Source organism: Palaemon carinicauda, chromosome 8 (genome assembly GCF_036898095.1).
Source record: "Palaemon carinicauda isolate YSFRI2023 chromosome 8, ASM3689809v2, whole genome shotgun sequence".
NCBI lineage: Eukaryota > Metazoa > Arthropoda > Malacostraca > Decapoda > Palaemonidae > Palaemon > Palaemon carinicauda.
Window position 1 is genome coordinate 137499981 of NC_090732.1, and position 20000 is coordinate 137519980.

At 33.1% G+C, this 20000-nt stretch overlaps 3 protein-coding genes and 1 long non-coding RNA gene across 4 annotated transcripts in view; 3 read left to right on the forward strand and 1 right to left on the reverse strand.

Annotated features, from left to right (window-relative positions):
* The window catches only part of LOC137645969 (uncharacterized), a 209604-nt gene that overhangs the window by 30563 nt on the left and 159041 nt on the right, over positions 1-20000 (reverse strand). The window lies entirely within an intron of this gene.
* On the forward strand, positions 799-1931 carry LOC137645967 (uncharacterized). Its single transcript, XM_068379048.1, has 2 exons — positions 799-906; positions 1375-1931. Exons 1-2 carry the CDS (start codon positions 876-878, stop codon positions 1929-1931), a joined length of 588 nt encoding a protein of 195 aa, XP_068235149.1. The 5' UTR covers positions 799-875.
* Positions 11421-12491, forward strand: LOC137645003 (uncharacterized). Its single transcript, XM_068377869.1, has 2 exons — positions 11421-11554; positions 11937-12491. Exons 1-2 carry the CDS (start codon positions 11524-11526, stop codon positions 12482-12484), a joined length of 579 nt encoding a protein of 192 aa, XP_068233970.1. The 5' UTR covers positions 11421-11523; the 3' UTR covers positions 12485-12491.
* Positions 19720-20000, forward strand: part of LOC137645004 (uncharacterized) — a 1817-nt gene continuing 1536 nt past the window's right edge. Inside the window, exon 1 of the mRNA XM_068377870.1 lies at positions 19720-19829. Coding sequence (XP_068233971.1) covers positions 19799-19829 — 31 coding nt within the window. The 5' untranslated portion in view covers positions 19720-19798. The remainder of the gene's footprint in view (positions 19830-20000) is intronic.

The following is a 20000-nucleotide window of genomic DNA, read 5'->3' on the forward strand; positions in this document are numbered from 1 at the left end:
GTGAGGAATGGACTAATAAAGTGAGTACACGATTACTAAAAGGAACAAATGACGTACGAATACTAACGACTTAACTTGAAAATTAAGGAAATCTATACCAACTGTCAACAAGATATTAAGAAAAAAAGCAAAATATCTAAATCTGAAAGAATATGATGAAACATTGAAAAAAGACGCACGGCTGTCTTGGAGAGAGAGAGAGAGAGAGAGAGAGAGAGAGAGAGAGAGAGAGAGAGAGAGAGAGAGAGAGAGAGAGAGAGAGAGAGAGAGAGAGAAAAAAAAAAAAACTTTATTATGCATAGATCAATAAAATTGCAAGAAAGGTACGCTAAAAAGGATTACAGATCTTTGAAATGTATTAAAAAAAACCATGGGAAAAATAAATCCTTGGGTGTATTGAACAATAACCTGTAACATTTAATTATCACGGGTGTGATACAAGAGCACTGAAGGATGAAGAGGTACACGAAGACAAGTAAGAGAAAACATGGAATGAGTGTGTTACGCTACTGTGCCTCAGGCAAGCGAGAATATAAAGAAGTAATGCCAGGAACATCGGAGAATCCCGAAGCCAATGAAGGCTTGTAATCGCCTCGAATGTCTGGAAGCGACGCCGTGTAAACCTTAAATCAGAGGAGCCTTCAAAGTAAATTACACCAAAAGGACGCCCAGAGCGATGAGTTCCAACAACAGCTGAAGATGTTCATGTCTACCGTGACCTCTTCAGTTTCGCCCTCATTCGTCGGCTTAGTTTTGACCTTGGATGACCTAAGGCAGCCTACCAGTATATATAAGCGAGCAGATAAACTTAACAGCAACACAGATTCCTCTAGATCATCTCGCAACACATACTTTTTGGCTACAATTTTCCAACAATGAATAAGCTCGCAATCATTCTAGTTTTGGGTACGTTATTCAATTTATTTTCTTTATTGCAATAGGGAAATATTGGGAAGTGATAAAAACTTCAACAATGTGAAGATATGCATTTACTGTTTACATATATATCTATAAATGATTTTTTAATGGTGGAAAACAAATATGGTGAACTTCTGAGAGTGAATCTACACTTGATCGATACTTATTACATAGAGAGCAAAGGTTCCATTTCGCAGGATGTTATTTCCCGAGAAATGCACAATAGTTATAAAACCGACGACTTGAATTCATAAATACTATGCCAGAAATGCTTTGTTATGTATGCAGTGCATATACTGTGTGTGTGTATATATATATATATATATATATATATATATATATATATATATATATATATATATATATATATATATATATATATGCATGCATGTGTGTGTACACACACATAATAGGGATATATTATTTTTCTAACTATTTTCCCAAATATCTCCTTAGCCATATTCAGTCCATCCTATGGCCAACTGGGCTTCGAAGCGCCTTCAGCTCCAGGATACTCTTATGGCGCCCCTGATCTTCAAGGTGCTGCTTCCACTCTTAATGGGGTCGTGGGAGGAGGAAGTGGTGATCCCATTGCTGATCTGGCGGCCAGCATCCCCGGGGGAGGCGTCCCTGGAGAGGATTATCCCATCCTGGCTTCAGTCCCAGACACTGGATTCTCCTGCGCCGATCAGGAGTTCCCAGGTTACTATGCTGACACCGCTGATGAAGCTGGCTGCCAGGTCTTCCACATCTGCCAGTTTGATGGCCGCCAGGACTCCTTCCTCTGCCCCAACGGCACCATCTTCAACCAGCAGTACTTCGTCTGCGACTGGTGGTTCAACGTCGACTGTGCAGCCACTGAACAGTTCATCACTCTTAATGCTGACATCGGGAAAGTGGCTGACGATGCTCTCGTAGGAGCTGCCTCCGACATCTCCCTTTCAAACTCCTATGGTGCCCCACAACAGGTAGCTGCTCCTTCAAGCAGTTATGGGGTTCCAGCTAGGAAATAACGGAAGTCGAGTCATAGGTCAGGACATTAGTAATTTAAACTACGTATTTATTTTACAATATTTTATTGAACATATATGTAAACATAACTATGAAATAATTGACGACAGAGAATAAAGAGAATATTCAGCATTTTATATTCAGTATTTTATATTTCCACTATTCATTTTGCCTACATATTAGGAAATTTTCTAAAAGAAATACGTATTTATATACAATTTATAACCTTAATCATTAAAAATAGGGGTTTTTCATTAAAATAACAGCTCTCATAGATATTCTTCATTGCCTTACACATGGCGTCTTCAAAACGTAGGACAAATTATTCTCCCCATTTTATAATCCTGAAGAAAATCATAATTCAAAATATAACTTTTAACAAAAAGATAACACTAAATAATTAACAAGGACATTTACGGCCACTAATAAGTCGGCCGACAGTATAAAAAAAAAAAAAACACGTATAAGAAAAAATATGAAGTTACTTGACATTTATCTGGAAAATAAATATTTCAGTAGTTCTATCAACTGATTCGGAAAACGGATCGGAATAAGTTTCCTTCCAATTTATATGGAACACAAACACATTATTCTGGAAATACACACACACACACACACACACACACACACACACACACACACACACACACACACACACATATATATATATATATATATATATATATATATATATATATATATATATATATATATATATATATATATATTTATATATATATACTGTGTATATATATGTATATATATACTGTATATATATTTACATATATATATATATATATATATATATATATATATATATATATATATATAAATATATATATAAATATATATATATGTAAATATATATACAGTATATATATATATATATATATATATATATATATATATATATATATACATATATATAAATATATATATACATACATACATACACACACACACACACACACACACACACATATATATATATATATATATATATATATATATATATATATATATATATATATATATATATATATATACTCGTTAAGCCTTTGATATAAATGGATCACTGGGAAACCGAATGAAAACTATGAATATTTTACAATAAACATAACAAACTACTTAAAAGTGTGCGAGTCATAATACCATCAGAAAAATACACATACTGTCTTCCATATCTTTCGTCTTTAAAAAAAAACTACTGTATGACTAGTTATGTTTCAAGTAAAAATCATATTCCATTATATATATATATATATATATATATATATATATATATATATATATATATATATATATATATATATATATATATATATATATATATATGTTTGTGTGTGTGTGTGTGTTGAAATGGAAAGTGTAAGGCTGAGAATTTTTATAGAAGTGACAGGTGAGGATGCAACACAGGTGATAAAGAGGCTGAAAATAGGAAAACCAACCAGAGTTGATAAGCTTACATGTGAGAAGTGTAATATGATATGCGATACTAAGACAGAAAGATCGACCAGGGTAATTTGGATGCTGGAAAAGTTCCAAATAAAGGTTATAAAAGTTATTTTAAGAATTACATGGGCAAAATGTAGTTATATTTTGAACGAGTAAGTAAAACATATTACAGAAGGACTGGTAAGGATTGAACAGTGTGGATTTAGATAAAGAGGGTACTTGGATCAATGCGTTGATATGAAACAAGTATGCGGTATACATAGAGCTAGAGCAAGCTTATGATAGAACTGGTATGAAGGAAATGTGGTGGTTGCTGAAATACATGGTGTATATAGAACGCTGTGAGGACAATTAAAAGGTATTTCGGTGGAAGCAAAGCTTATGTAGGTAGGAGATAGAATAACTTAAGGTGAATGTGTTTTTGAGGCAAAGTGGTATTATGTCTTCATGGTTGGTCATTTCTTTATAGATGGAGTGATGCACAAGATCAGATAAAAGGTCAGTGGATGCAAGTGAAACGTTGTGGAATCTGGAAATGGTTTGCAAATGAACAGTGAAATAGGTAATGCTTACAGATGATGCTGTGCTGACTGCCAACAGCCAAGACAAACTATAGATAAAAAAGAAACAAAGTATTTATACGGTGAATTTGGTCTTCTAGGTACGTGTAAAAGAATACAAATAAGATGAAGAAATTTAATGATAAATTTGAGTGTAAAAATAGAAGGCCAATTCTTACTATTATTTAAGAAAAGAGCTAATGAACGAGGAAAGAAGCCCATCGAGCAGGTGACGCAGGAATAGCTAACAGTATGTATGCAGAATATTGGTAAGAGACGAAGTCTCTTTAAAAGACAAGTTTGGAGTGTAAGATGGAATTGTTGAGCACAATCTCCTTTAAGGAAGTTAATCGTGAATATATGAAGATGAAAAAATAAAGTTGGAACTGTTAGAATGAACTATTTCCATAGAATATGTGGTTTAAAAGGCAAAGACAGTGAGAAAAAGGTAGAGATTATAGTAAGGAAAGGCAGGGTTAGAATATTTTGAGGAGAGTTTGTCATTTGGAAGGAATAACAAGAAATTAGCAAAAAAAAAAAAAAAAAAGTATATAATTTAGAAGTATTACAAGGTAGGCAGAAGAGAACTAAACAGGATTGGATACATGTCATGAAAGAGGTATCGTAAAGGAGAGACTTGCATTCATATCAAGGAAGCGAAAATCAGCAAGAAAGATAGGGAGTGAATACGCAGTGTTTGAAGGGACTTCACCATACTGCTGATAAGAAATCTGCGTAAACGTATGAAACGAACAATGTAAGCGTAGTGTGTGTACCTATCTATCTAGCTATATCTATATACCCTCCTACGCCTAATGAAGCAAAGGCCCTCGATTAGATTCCTCCAGTCTTCTGTATCTTGAGATTTTAAATCAATACTTCTCCTTTCATCATCTCCTACTTCACGCTTCATAGTCCTCAGACATGTAGGCCTGGGTGTTCTAACTCTTCTAGTGCCTTTTTGGAGCCCAGCTAAACGTTCGGTGAACAAATCTCTCTTGAGGAGTGCGAGCCAAACCATTTCCATCTACCCCTCAACATGATCTCATCCACATATGGCACTCGAGTAATCTCTCTTATAGTTTCAATTTTTATCATGTCCTGCCATTTAACTCACAATATCCTTCCGATGCCTTTGTTCTCAAATCTACAAAATCTGTTGGATATTGTTTCATTATCATACCACGACTCATATCTATGTTGTAATTCTGTACAGATCTCACTAAACTGATATATGGCCTGATTTTTATCTGTAATTTCAAGCGATATGATTTCCAAATTTTATTTAACCAAGCCATTGTATGATTTTTTTTTTCAATATTTCATTAAACTCCAATTCTAACGACCCTGCATTAGAGATCATAGTTCTAAAATATTTAAATGATTCTACCTCATTAATTCTCTCTCCTTCCAATGACATTTCATCTTCCATTGCATATTCCGTTTTCATCATCCGTCTTTCTTCGATTTATCTCGAGACCAACCTCATGTAATATTTAATGCATTCTGGTAAGCAAGCATTACAAATCCTGTAGTGTTCTGCTAATAAAGACAGCGTCTTGCTTGAGGGTACAATCGGGCACACTATTCTATCCCATTTCTTTTCCTTTTGTTTTGTTAAAGTATTTATAGTTTATATAGAAACTATTTATTTTAATGTTGTTACTGTTTTTTAAATATTTAATTTTTCCTTGTTACCTTTCCTTACTGGGCTATTTTCCCTGTTGGGGCCCCTGGGTTTATAGCATCTTGCTTTTCCAACTAGGGTTATAATAATAATAATAATAATAATAATAATAATAATAATAATAATAATAATAATAATAATCAGCATACTCTAGGTCAGCTAATTTTCTATTACCCATCCAGTCCAATCCTTCTTCATCAACCCCTACTGTTCTATGATTTACAAAATCCATGAGGTGACAATACATTTCTCTAGAGTACTCCATTGTTCACTGAAAATTCATTTGATAGGACTCCACTCTCATTAACTTAGCACTTACAATTCACATGAACAGCTTTTAATCAAATTTACATACTTAAGAGGAACTCAATAATAATGTAGGACTCCACAAAATTGACCGGTGCACACTATCAAAGGCTTTTCATAGTCCACAATGCCATCAAAAGCGGATTTATAAATTCTACACACTGTCCTACGTCTTAAAATACAAAATTTGGTCAGTAAAACTTCTTTCTTTTCTAAATCATGCTTGTTTATCTCTCAGCTTTTCATCAGTCTTTCTCTCTAGTCTCTTTGGAATAAGCATACTATATATTTTCATGACAACTGTCGTAAGTGTGATGCCTCTGCAATCATTGCTATCAGTCAGATCTTTTTTTTTTTTTTACTAACACTCCTAACTTCCATTCATCAGGTTTTCCCTTTTCATGCCATATTCTACCAATTAATTTTGTAAGTAATCTGGGAGTCACTTCCTTTTCAACCTATATTATCTCAGCAGTTGTTCCCAAGTATCAAGGGGCTTTCCATCTTCTAAGTCTTTTAATGATTGCTTCGACTTCAAACATTTAATTCATTTATGGGCACAGTTTCAGGTATATCAATAAAATTATTCCCTTCATATCTCCTATTCATGACCTCACAGTGTTCCATCAAATGTTTCTTCCTTCATCTTCTGTTGTTATAACAGATCCATCTTCCTTTTTGATGGGTATATGGTTCTTCTTTGCCCTTGTAAAGATTTCATTAATAATTCTATGAGCAATTCTTACACCATAGCCACTCCCTGAATTCAGAACTTTGTCAGCCTCGACTTCTTTAATGTCTTTATATGTTCTATAGTCATGCCAGGCTTTTCTTTTGACCTCACTATCAATACTGGAATACTTGACATGCTCTACCTTGTAATTTTCATTATTCTCGAAAACTTTCAACAATCAATTTCTGTCTTTGTCTCCTTTTTAAGCTTTCTCCTTGTAATCATGTCCCAAAACTTCACTACCAACTGACTGATATATGTTCTTAATATGACACCATTCTTCGTTAATTATCTGCTCTTCGCCTCTTAAAAGTCTCCAAGGCTGCAAATTGATTCCTACATTCAATTGCAAATGTATCTTTGTGCTCATCTTTCTTCAAGAAACTTAGTTGTATCAAACCTAAATATTCTATCTACCTTAATGTTGGGTGATTTCAGTTCTAATTTCAGTGTAACAACGAGAAGCTGATGATCAATACCAATATCGGCACGTCTAAAGCTTCATATATTTCTCAGAGTCGTCCTCCTCTCCTTATTGACGGCTATGTGATCTATCTTATTTTAGTAATTGCCACGTGGTGAAGTCCATGTATATTTGTGGACGTCTTTGCACTGGAAAAAAAAGTACCTCCATTAATAAGATTGTTTGTCGAACCAAAGTTTATAACGTGCTCCATTTTCATTTGCAACTTCGCCAAGAGCCTCAACTCCCAGTACATTCTCTATACCTTGATTATCCCTTCCAAGTTTAGCATTAAGGTCACCCATCACAATTTTCATATCTCTCAAAGGGATCTCATCTATTACACTGTGCAGTTCTTCATAGTATTCATCTTTCCTTTCTTTAGGGGAATCATTTGTTGGTGCTTGGTGCATACAAACTATGACATTCATATTGTATTGCTTTGATTCAGACTTTGCAAGTAACAATCCATTTAGTTAAGGCCTTTTTTGCTCTTGGTGTCATCATCATTCCTATCCATTCTCTACCAACTCTATCTGTTATTACTGAATAATTTTATTACTACCTTGGTCTAAGATTTCCCTACCAATTCCCATAAAACGTGTTTCACTTACGGCCAAGATATTATTATGATTATTATCATTACTTGCTGAGCTACAACCTAGTTGGGAAAGCAAGATGCTATAAGCCCAGGGGCCCCACCAGGAAAAATAGCCCAGTGAGAAAAAAAACAAGGAAAAAAATATTTTAAGAACAGTTAAAACATCAAAATAAATATTTAGGTAGTAAGCCCGAGTGTACCCTCAAGCAAGATGACTCTAACCCAAGACTGTGGAAGACCATGGTACAGAGGCTATTGCACTACCCAAGACTACAGAACAATGGTTTGATTTTAGTGTGTCTTTCTCCTAGAAGACCTGCTTACCATAGCTTAAGAGTCTCTTCTACCCTCACCAAGAGGAAAGTAGCCACTGAACAATTACAGTGCAGTGCAGTGTTGTCAGGTGTATGAGGAAAAAGGAGAATCTGTAAAGAATAAGACAGACTATTCGGCGTATGTGTAGGTAAAGGGAAAGTGAACCGTAACCAGAGAGAAGGATCCAATGTAGTACTGTCTGGACAGTCAAAGGAATGATGTTTTCTAATCAGGCATTTGAATTGGTACAGAGGATGTTTTCATGTTGTACATAGTTTATATATAACAGATAATTTCAACGTTGTTAATGATATTAAGATGTTTTATAATCTTTATTCATTACATCTTATACATAGTATATCTATTCTCCCATTTCCTTGCCTTAATGGGTTATTTTTCATTGTTGGAGCCCTTGAGCTTATAATATCCGGCTTTTCCAACTTATAATAATAATAATAATAATAATAATAATAATAATAATAATAATAATAATAATAATAATAATAATAATAATGGGTCGGGAAAGGGGGCAATTTAGGGACAAGGTTCAACTGAGGGGAACCCAATGTTGCACAATGAAATTCAAGGTTAAAAGAAGTTCAATAGCAAGATGGAAGAAACAAAGCGGGAACGGAGTTACAGTAAAGGTCTAAAATGTTGGTGCAGCTCTGGTCCGAAGGTAAACTTCAAATACAAATTAGTGATGACTACAGCACACCGGATATGGGGCTGCACTCAAACTCCCGATCCCCTCGACCAACTTCTCACTTGAGAAAATAAATAACAGCAACAGCTGCATTCTTATAATACCGGGTTACATCCTTTTCAACACTTGATATACAAAACTTTAAATTTCGTAGAGCTAAAATAGCTAGCAACACTTTTATTAACGACATATTGAATCTTACTTCCCACAGCGAGTTCAGTAAATCACTATAAAAAAAAAATACGGATGTTAATTTCCGACCGGTTTCGTCAATTGCGATATTTTCAATGTGAAGTTTTTTTATCATCTTTTTCTTCGTTTTTATTGTTCCCCTCAGGTGGCACATTTATTCACTCAATTCATGTAAGCAATGTTCTTAACATTCAGATTTTGATTGATATAGCCATTGTACTATGATCGTGGAACCATGTTTCAAATAAAAAAAATCGTGTATGAAAATCATCTCACTTTCAAAGTACGAGGGAAATTTATCTAATTGATCAAAACGAAAAATTACTAAAAATTCACACTTTTAAGTCACGTCAACAAAAATCTTTTTAGCAACCTTGCATTTCAAAATCAATACTACTATTGACACATAAAGCAATGAATAGCCAGGGAGCCCATACACACGCAGGTGCTTTGAAATTAGCTGGCGTGACAAATTCCAGAGAGAGAGAGAGAGAGAGAGAGAGAGAGAGAGAGAGAGAGAGAGAGAGAGAGAGAGAGAGAGAGAGAGAGCGAACAACCGAGAAAGTAACGACAAATTTTCTTTAAGAAAGTCACCTAAACTTATCTGGGATCTACTCTCTACCTGAGTTCAAGATCACGATGGGAGTATTCAAGGTCTAATATACTCTTTGCTATACTTTTCTCTCTATTTCTATTCTTCATTCTCATATTTAACGCTATAATAATAGCAAACAAATTTTAGCGATTTTTCACAGGCAACCTTAATGGCGACCTATGCTCACTTGAATATCAGTGTTTGTTTATGGAAAACATTACTCTCCCTGCAGGTTATTATTTAGAAAAAAAGGGGCAGAAGGAAAACTTAATGTTCATGGGAGGTGGTTTGTGCCATAGTAGTTGTTCTCTGACATTCTTCTCACTTGCGTATGCGTGTGTGGGGACGCGCAAGTGATTATGTGTATACTGTAAACATACACGCACTCAGTTTCACTCTCATTATTACTTTATATATATATATATATATATATATATATATATATATATATATATATATACAGTATATATATATATATATATATATATATATATATATATATATATATATATATATACAGTATATATATATATATATATATATATATATATATATATATATATATATATATATATAGTATATATATACACATACAGTATATATATATATATATATATATATATATATATATATATATATATATACATATATACAATATATATATATATATATATATATATATATATATATATATATATATATATATATATATATATATAGATAGATAGATAGATATACTGTATATATATATATATATATATATATATATATATATATATATATATATATATATATATATATATATACAGTATATATAATATATATATATATATATATATATATATATATATATATATATATATATATATATATATATATAAATATATAAATACATATATATATAAATATATATATATATATATGTATATATATATATATATATATATATATATATATATATATATATATATATATATATATATATATATATATATACATATATATATATATATATATATATATATATATATATATATATACATAAGATTAGGTGTGCATCTTGATTCTTTTAGAATTAACTTCCCAAAAAGATATAAAAATACCTGAAGTAATTCTTATCATGGTAGATAAAATTAATTTCATTAGCATAAACTATCTTCCTTTACTCATTTCTTAAGTGTTTTGTTACAACTGTGTAAGGGCATAACAATACTCTAAATCAAAAATTAATTAATTCCTGGGTGAATTGATAGCACTCATCCTATGTTTGCGATATATGCTTCAAAATTTTGCTGAAAGCATCATCTAATGATTCTTTAATGGCTACAAAACTTTACACAAAATTTTAAAAAATTTAGATTAGTTTCTTCAATGAAATAAACGAAATTCTCCAAATAATCACCTATGGCTAATATTAATAAGAAACCCTTAAAAACGATTATAACTACTTTCCTTGTTAGTGCGACTTCTATTATTAATTTTGTTGATACTAATACCTTTATTTTTACTACTACTTTTCGAAAACGTTAGATTCTACAATAGATACATCTCAGCAAAAGGTTAAGCACAAGTAAAACCCCTTGGAAAGGCTAAATGACACAAAGAAGATAATGGGAAAACAAAGTGCTCCGAATAGAGTCGTATCTCCAAAATACCGCCTTGCGTCCGTGGACCTATAATTACCTCAGTAAATCTTGAAATTTTAAATGTGAACCATATACCAAAAAGATCCTTCACAAGACTTCGCAAATGATGTTGGTGACTATGGGTACTAATTAAGATTCTTCCGGAACTGCCTGCTTCCGTCTTGCTCTTATTCATCCATGCCAACCTAACCTTGGCTGACCTGGATGCTACTCGCTGACAACTATATATATGAAAGTGTACGAAGGCTGAGGCACCCCATATCTAACTAGAAGCTCTTTCTCTCAACAAGTGTTGCAAATCTGCTCCATCCTTCCTCATCTCTTGACGTACAGCGATGTTTAAAATTATCTTTCTCGTCACTTTAGGTACGAATTTTTTTTCCGATAGTTTCTTACAGGGAGTGAAGTGTAAATGATATTTCGTAGTCGTGATTTTTTTTTTTAATCATAGTTCCGCCCTAACATACTCTAGTTACAAAATTACAATATCCCATATTATGTTTATGCGACCCATCTTCGATTTTAATGGCGACATACAGGGTTATATCTATTACTGATCACTCTCCGCTTTCATCTTAATCTCCTGAAGAAATAATCAAGCCTTCACATCTAAATTGCTTTAAATTTTGTTAGATAATGTTTCAACACAATAGAAAATATTACTGATACTGAGATTTAGTTGAAGCTATTTAGTCAAAATAAATATATTGAACATTGACAAGGAATTTTTTAACTTTTCTTTCTCCAGCCACTATATGTGCAACCCACCCTCAGCTCGGCTTCGAAGCGCCCTCTGGCCCCAGTTATTCGTATGGTGCCCCTGATTTGCAAGGAGCTGCTTCTACCCTCAATGGGGCTTTATCAGTTTTCGACGACCCAATCGCCGCTTTGACTGCCAACATCCCTGGAGGAGGCATCCCTGGAGAGGATTACCCTATTCTGGCCTCTGTACCCGACACCGGATTCACTTGCGCCGATCAGGAGTTCCCAGGTTACTATGCTGACACCGCTGACGAAGCCGGCTGCCAGGTCTTCCACATCTGCCAGTTCGATGGACGCCTGGACTCCTTCCTCTGCCCCAACGGCACCATCTTCAACCAGCAGTACTTCGTCTGCGACTGGTGGTTCAACGTCGATTGCTCCGCCACTGACCAGTTCATAGCTCTCAATGCTGACATCGGGAAAGTGGCTGACGATATTTTGGTAGGAGCTGCGTCTGACATTTCTCTCTCAAACTCCTATGGCGCACCACAGCAGGTAGCTGCTCCTTCAAACAGTTACGGAGTTCCTGCTTAAACCTTCACGAGTCTCGCATAAACATTTTATTTGTTCTTGATAAACATCACTTGGGTAATATTTATTTTCATTATTCATAAACGATACTACTTATGCAAATAAAACAAAACAAGCAATATTGTATATCCTGTTTACTTTTATACTTTTTTACTTAATTCCTCATTAGGCTATGAAACAATCACTTTCTGAATCATCTAGAGACATGGAAACTATTAATTAATATGTTTTGGGTTACGTCAAACGTCTCCGATAAAGGGTCATGGCATTTCAAAAGCAAGATCAAACTACGTCAAAACTTGACTCAAAAGAAATAAGGCATTTATCTCATATTGAAGGAGATAATAAAGTTTCTTGTTTATGAAAAAATAAATGATTCACCATCAAAGATTGGAAAACTTTCTTCATTATAATTATTACTAGCTAAGCTACAGGCATGGTTGGAAAATCAGGATGCTATAAGCCCAAGGGCTCCAACAGGAAAAAAATAGCCCAGTGAGGAAAGGAAGGAAATAACTAAGCTACATGAGAAGTAATGGACAGTAACAGCATTAAAATACTTTTCATGTATAAATGAGAGAAGATTATAGGGATCAAGAAGAAAAGGAAGCAGGTGGAGAATTTGGAAGCCTAAATAAAAGTTAGAACAAGTTTTTTATATTTAATCTAATTACTTAATATAAATAAGCTACAGCCCTAGTTGGAAAAGCAGGATGCTATAAGCCCAGGGGATCCAACAGGGAAAATGGCCCAATGAGGAAAGGAAACAAGGAAAAATTAAATTTTTAAGAACGATAACATTTAAATAAACATCTCCTATAGAGATTACCAAATAATTCTTCTTCACCCAAGGGGTTAACTACTCCACTGTTATTGTTCAGTGGCTACTTTCCTCCTGGTAAGGGTAGAAGAAACTCTACAGCTATGGTAAGCAGCTGTTCTAGGAGAAGGACACTCCAAAATCAAACCATTGTTCTCTAGTCTTGGGTAGTGCCATAGCCTCTGTACCATGGTCTTCCACTGTCTTGGGTTAGAGTTCTCTTGCTTGAGGGTACACTTGGGCAAACTATTCTATCTAATTTCTTTTCCTCAAGTTTTGTTATAGTTTTTATGGTGTATGTAGGAAATATTAATTTATTGTTGTTACTTTTCTTAAAATATCTTATTTTTCCTTGTTTCCTTTCCTCACTGGGCTATTTTCCCTATTGGGGCCCTGGGCTTATAGCATCCTGTTTTTCCAACAAGGGTTGCAGCTTAGCAAGTAGTAATAATAATAATAATAATAATAATAATAATAATAATAATAATAATAATAATAATAATATAAAGAATAAAAAAACTTTAACAAAACAAGAGGAAGAGAAACAACATAGAACAGTGAGCCCGAGTGTATCCTCAAGCAAGAGAACTGTTACCCAAGCCAGTAGAAGACCATGGTACAGAGGCTATGGCACTACCCAAGACTAGAGAACAATGGAGTGTCCTTCTCCTAGAAGAGCTGCTGACCACAGCTAAAGAGTCTCTTCTACCCTCTTCAAGAGGAAAGTGGCCACAGAACAATTAGTGCAGTAACCCCCTTGGGTGAAGAAGAATTGTTTGGTAATCTCAATGTTGCCAGGTGTATGAGGACAGGGAAGAATAAGTAAAGAATAGGCCAGAGGAAATGGCATTCGAGGAGTTTTTGATCAAGAAGATAAATTCAGAATTATGTGAAATTTCATGATATAGAATGAAATCACCTGACCCTTTAAAAACCACCAATCACTTTGTGATTCCCCTTGGAATATAAGCTCTATTTTTCAGAAGCCCCTAACATGTTATGGACTTAATACAGTCATTGCTGTGCATATGCGTTTGTTTAACTTCAGATTTATTTACTAAATGTTGTTATATTGAAATAGATATAATTACCAAATAAAATAAAGGATTTGCGCTGTCTCAATTACTATAAGCATGCATTTTATCTAAATATAATTCATAAAAATTTTCATACATTCAACAAGTGCAGAAAAGTAAATCCCTACGGCTTCTGCGACGTAAAATAAGAGTAATAAAACAAACAAAATTTTGATGAAAAAGAAAATGCTTTGATTAAACAACAGAACCTGCTTTTGAAGCAAGAACCTTTCAAACAGTTTAAAAAGAGAGAGAGAGAGAGAGAGAGAGAGAGAGAGAGAGAGAGAGAGAGAGAGAGAGAGAGAGACTTGGAAATAAACGTCCTGGTCCTTACGATATTGTATATTTGATTTTGCAAAATATAAAGACTTTATTGTGTATACATTTCATTGTTTGACCTTGACTTACATCATACAAAACAGTTGATAATCCGTAACAGGACAAACATTGTAAAAATTCGAATCAACATTCATATAATCAAAATTAGGCTAGAGTCAGGTAATAGAAAAAAAAATAGTTTTAATTTAGAAAAAAAATGTTTTCACATATATTTTTATTAAAAACCCTTGCATTTAATGATGCAAGATAATTTCATATAACATGGACATTGATTAAATTATACTTTTTCTATAACTAAAGTGCATTTCTTTCTTTTGGGGGACTCCCTCTAACAAACATGTCCCCCCCCGGCCGCCAATCAATCCGGAAAATTTTCATAATTGATAAAATCCATCTTTTATTTGAGGAAAAGTAATTTTATAATAGAGTTTCCCAAACGATGAATGGCCGGGAAAGCTGTTGGTTGGGTTACTTGAAAAGGATCTCCCACGACCATATGAAATTTTCTTGTTGCATCTTATTAAAGTGTAATTAAAACCGGTTAACTTGGCTGGAGAAAATTTCTTCTTGTAGGGTGTTCGGTATCGGATGTTATTAAGTCAGTAATATTCATTATGCCTTTCTGTTTTCTGTGAAAATCTATATGTATCTCTTTAGTAATTCAGCGTTATCAAATCCCTCCAATAGGTTTCTCTTGTCACGATAGACTCGTTTTCTCTGCATAGCACGACTACGTTCCACTAAATCTGATACTCTTCAAGCCTTGCCTTCACCGCCCCCGAAAGTGTCTAAAACCGATTTAAAAAAGTTAAAAGTTAGAGCAGCCCTTGATCAATGCTTACTTAGTAATGACCTTAGCAGGCAACTAACTCTTAGTGCTAAAAGTTTTATGACTACCATTATGACGCAACGAGCTTAGTTATCAACTAAATACCGATTTAGTTCTAAACTAGGTTTTGCAGGGTTTTATGAAATTGGGCCATGGTGTCTGCATGGCCGGAAAAGATTCACAGACCTGTCAAACAGTGATCATATATTCAACCTGTAGCCATTTCCTCTGTCAGAGCAAAAGGTAAGACGCAGACACGGAAAAAAATCAGCAACAAAAGTGACTGCTTATATAGTTAACCTATTAAATCGTGAATTAACCCCATACTTAGCAAAACCTCTACGACATTAAGCTCTTCGTGAACATGCACTGAAGGCTTATAAACAGTTTATGAAACCCTTACAAACCCACATCTTGCACGCACTTCTCTTTTTCCTAGATATCAATCCTTTTCTTTTGCAATAAATCTTTCAAGCTATATCCAGGCCTTACTCTCATCCTACCTCTAAGCACTTCTGATTCATAAACTCTTTTCAATAACGCATTTTCGTACATTCTTTGCACATCAACACCCTCAAAAAACTTTTATCCATTTTCACCCAAAACAACTTTTTTATCACATCAGGTTATTTTCTTTACATTACTTTTCAATGTGAACCGTTTATACTCTGCATACAACCTCACTCCATAAAGGAGAGTTGGCTCAACAATCTACACACACACACATATATACATACATATATATATATATATATATATATATATATATATATATATATATATATATATATATATATATATACGCTTATAACTATACTGTATATATTTAACCACATACTTTCATATAACTACATTATATATATGCATATAAATATATACATATACACATTAACATACACACGTATATAAATAAAGCAAATATACAAGTATGTATGTGTATATACCGTGTATATATATATATATATATATATATATATATATATATATATATATATATATATATATATATATATATATCAATCCGAAAACATGTAAAAGGAAATAGCAAAAAAGACAGAAACGCTATTAGACCGTGGCCCACACGCTTCACATTCTCAACTAAAATAAAATGGGAAATCTTCTTTTGCAGTTTTTGGGCAACAGGCCTGAGCCCTGTGTTACGACGCTCGCTCGAGTTTGAGAAAATAAGATAGCTAACATATTCCCCCAATTCTAATCGACTGAAAATCTTATCAGATGAATTCAGAGAAAGGTCCAGACTTGACATTCACGATTCAATATTGGGTACAGATGGAATATATACTATATGATTTATACATAAAGATCCCTACATGTCTCAACCGCATGTCTTGCTCAACCTGTTCCTAACAGCGTGACTTCTGTCAACTCGTTTTAAATTTGACAGTTTATATTGCCTGATCTTAACTTTGAAATTTATTCTACTTACTCATATTATCTCAATAACGCTATTAGTATTTTCGAAAGTTTATTGCATTACCAAAGGGAAAAAGACAATCGATTAAAAATTTGCATAAAATATAATTTGCATAGCAGAAGGAATTATAGTACATCAATAATTTACATAATTTGATTTTTTTAAATCGCAGATTCAATTGAGAAAAGAATTTAGTATTCTTGTATAAGAAATTTTTATCCATTAAATTTGGTCTTACCACTTATGCTACACTATCAATCAGTTATATAAAAGACTAAACGTCCAAATATTAACAGGCTTGTCTGGAGCAATGACAATATGGAAGAAAACCAAATACAGAAGAAACAGTAAAATCTTACTACCGTATTACATACGGGAGAACACACACACAAACACACACATATACATACATACATATAATATACTGTATATATATATATATATATATATATATATATATATATATATATATATATATATATATGTATATATATATATATATATATATATATATATATATATATATATATATATATATACGGAATACAAGTATTCATAAAGAAGCATTACGTTTCCCGTAACCTTTTAAGCTGCGAAACTGTAAAATAAACGTAAACATAAAACTCTAGCATTAAGAAGTGTGTCATTGCAAAATAGGTAAAGCCTTTAGAACAGGAACAAAGAAGTAGCTGAGCATGTATTGGCACAAAGTGAAAATTTTGCGAGGCCGACGACATTTAAATTGATCAATATTTTGTCAAGAAAAACAAAATACTTGAAATATGAGGCAATAATACTGCTTAGTTACGTAGCAACATTAAATGTGCTCTTCTGGTGCTAAAAGAAAATGACAAAAGAAACAACAGACCGGGATAACACCAGGAAGGTTCAAATATTAAGAAAGATTAAGCCGTTTTTAGTAACCATTTTAAAAGGACAATGATGACACCAAACAAGCAATCCGATCTAAGATTTGCTAAGATTCAGTCTCTAGATTCTGCTAGTTAATTCTTCCGATCTTGGATCTGCTGAAGTTCCCACGTATACCACTGAATACACCCTAACTTATCCTTTAAAATAATAAGGGCAAGGTAGTATATACATCTATCTACATTTAAGCGGAATGGATAACTAAACGTCAAGAGTTGATTCACCTATGCTGTATTATATTATTTTCAACAGCGACACTCCCATCACTAATAAAAATAAATTAACAAATTATAACACTGTCCCAAAAAAACAACCTTTGATATTCCGGATATTATATATACAGACCTTCTGCTGCAAGTTAATTGAAAAAAGTACAAATGACATCAACAACAAAGCCTTCAGCACCAATTTTCCCGGTATAAAAAATAACTAAAACAAATAAAGGAAAGTAGGAAAAGTTAACACTCATCCCCATTAAAAAGTTTTTCTTGGATACAAATAACTGAATTTAAAAAAGGACAGCATTCTAAGATAACACCTGTAAGGAAATAGGCCGGAATAATGTACGAGACTAGATTCAAGATACCAGTTTAAGGGATAGAAGATTAAGTTTTCAGCAATTGTAGAGTGCTTATCTGTTTATCTATCTGGCTATCAATATATCTATATATCATCTATCTATCTATTTGTCTGTAAATAGATAGAGATAGATAGATTTTAATTCGTAATTTTTAAAAGAGTACTGATACAAATAAACAGTGTATTTATGTACACTTAAAAATATTAGGTTCATAATTGAGCATACATATATACATACATAATTATGAGTCATCACACCCAATAATTTTGTTATATAGAAATACAGGTGTGCAGACAACTTTACCGCTTCTAATGTACGAAACATTCAATTGACATGAACTCAATACAATCATTTATATTCCAAAATTTCTATCTATACCTTTATAAATAAAAATCTATTGCTGAGATGACCGTGGGCCAACACTTCAAAATTTATTTGACATCTATTATGTACAGGAACTTCATATTGGTTAAGGTGGTATACAATCCCGTAACAATCTTCAAGGTCTAAATCTACTGATTTTGAATATAAATGTAATTACTCTTTTAATGACATATAAACTGATGAGCTTAAGAAGAAGACAAGAAATAGTCCATTAAATTTTGGAAGAGTAAACATTTATGAGCAAATCATATTATATCCATGCTCTTACCTATAAAAGAACTATTTTAAATAGCATACATTATGCTATCGCCACCAAAAAAATCACATGTAGTTGTAGCAATGGTCTTAGTATTGTAAAGAATCATAACAAAAATAATCAAGACGAGGATGATTTATGATGATAACGCAAAGGATGAAAACATCGATTAACATCAATTAAAATATTCAAAAGATTTCCGTTTTCTCATCAGAATTGCGATTATTTTCGAATAAACGTAGATGAATTACTCGAATCATTAACAACACGAAGTTAGGCGAAACGCGAAACCCCTACTTCCTCCCCCCCCCCCCCCAAAAAAAAAAAAAAAAAAAAACCTGAGAAGAGAGAACGACAACTTGTAACATCCATTAGAGATGTTCCGAACATCGTCTCCACTTATTTCTAATCTTCATTCACAATTTCATCACCTAGTGCATGCAATGAAAAAAAAACTAGTCTGACCTGACCAAATGTCAATTAACCGTGACCTCCAAGAAGGTCATTGGAAAGGAGACGGGGTTGGGCGGTTTAGGGGTGTGTATTCGAATCCGCCGCACTATAAAGACTCGGGGCATCGGGCAACAAAGCACAGTGCTTGAGCCAGTCAACTCAAGAGATCTCTTAGCGACATCTAAAGCATTTCCTCTCTTTCCTTCTCGTTCGACATGATGAAATACTTGATCCTCCTAACCTCAGGTGAGTCTTGTCATCTATATTTTGACTTACAACAGTCTTTATTCATAAATATTACAAAAAACTAAATTTGGAATGCAAAAATTTTCACACAAAACACACATATATACACAAACATATATATATATATATATATATATATATATATATATATATATATATATATATATATAT

Coding starts and splice junctions, on each gene's coding strand:
- LOC137645003 (XM_068377869.1), top strand. CDS start 11,524: ATGTTTAAAATTATCTTTCTCGTCACTTTAG. Junction 11,555..11,936: donor TATCTTTCTCGTCACTTTAG/GTACGAATTTTT, acceptor TTCTTTCTCCAG/CCACTATATGTGCAACCCAC.
- LOC137645967 (XM_068379048.1), top strand. CDS start 876: ATGAATAAGCTCGCAATCATTCTAGTTTTGG. Junction 907..1,374: donor CGCAATCATTCTAGTTTTGG/GTACGTTATTCA, acceptor ATATCTCCTTAG/CCATATTCAGTCCATCCTAT.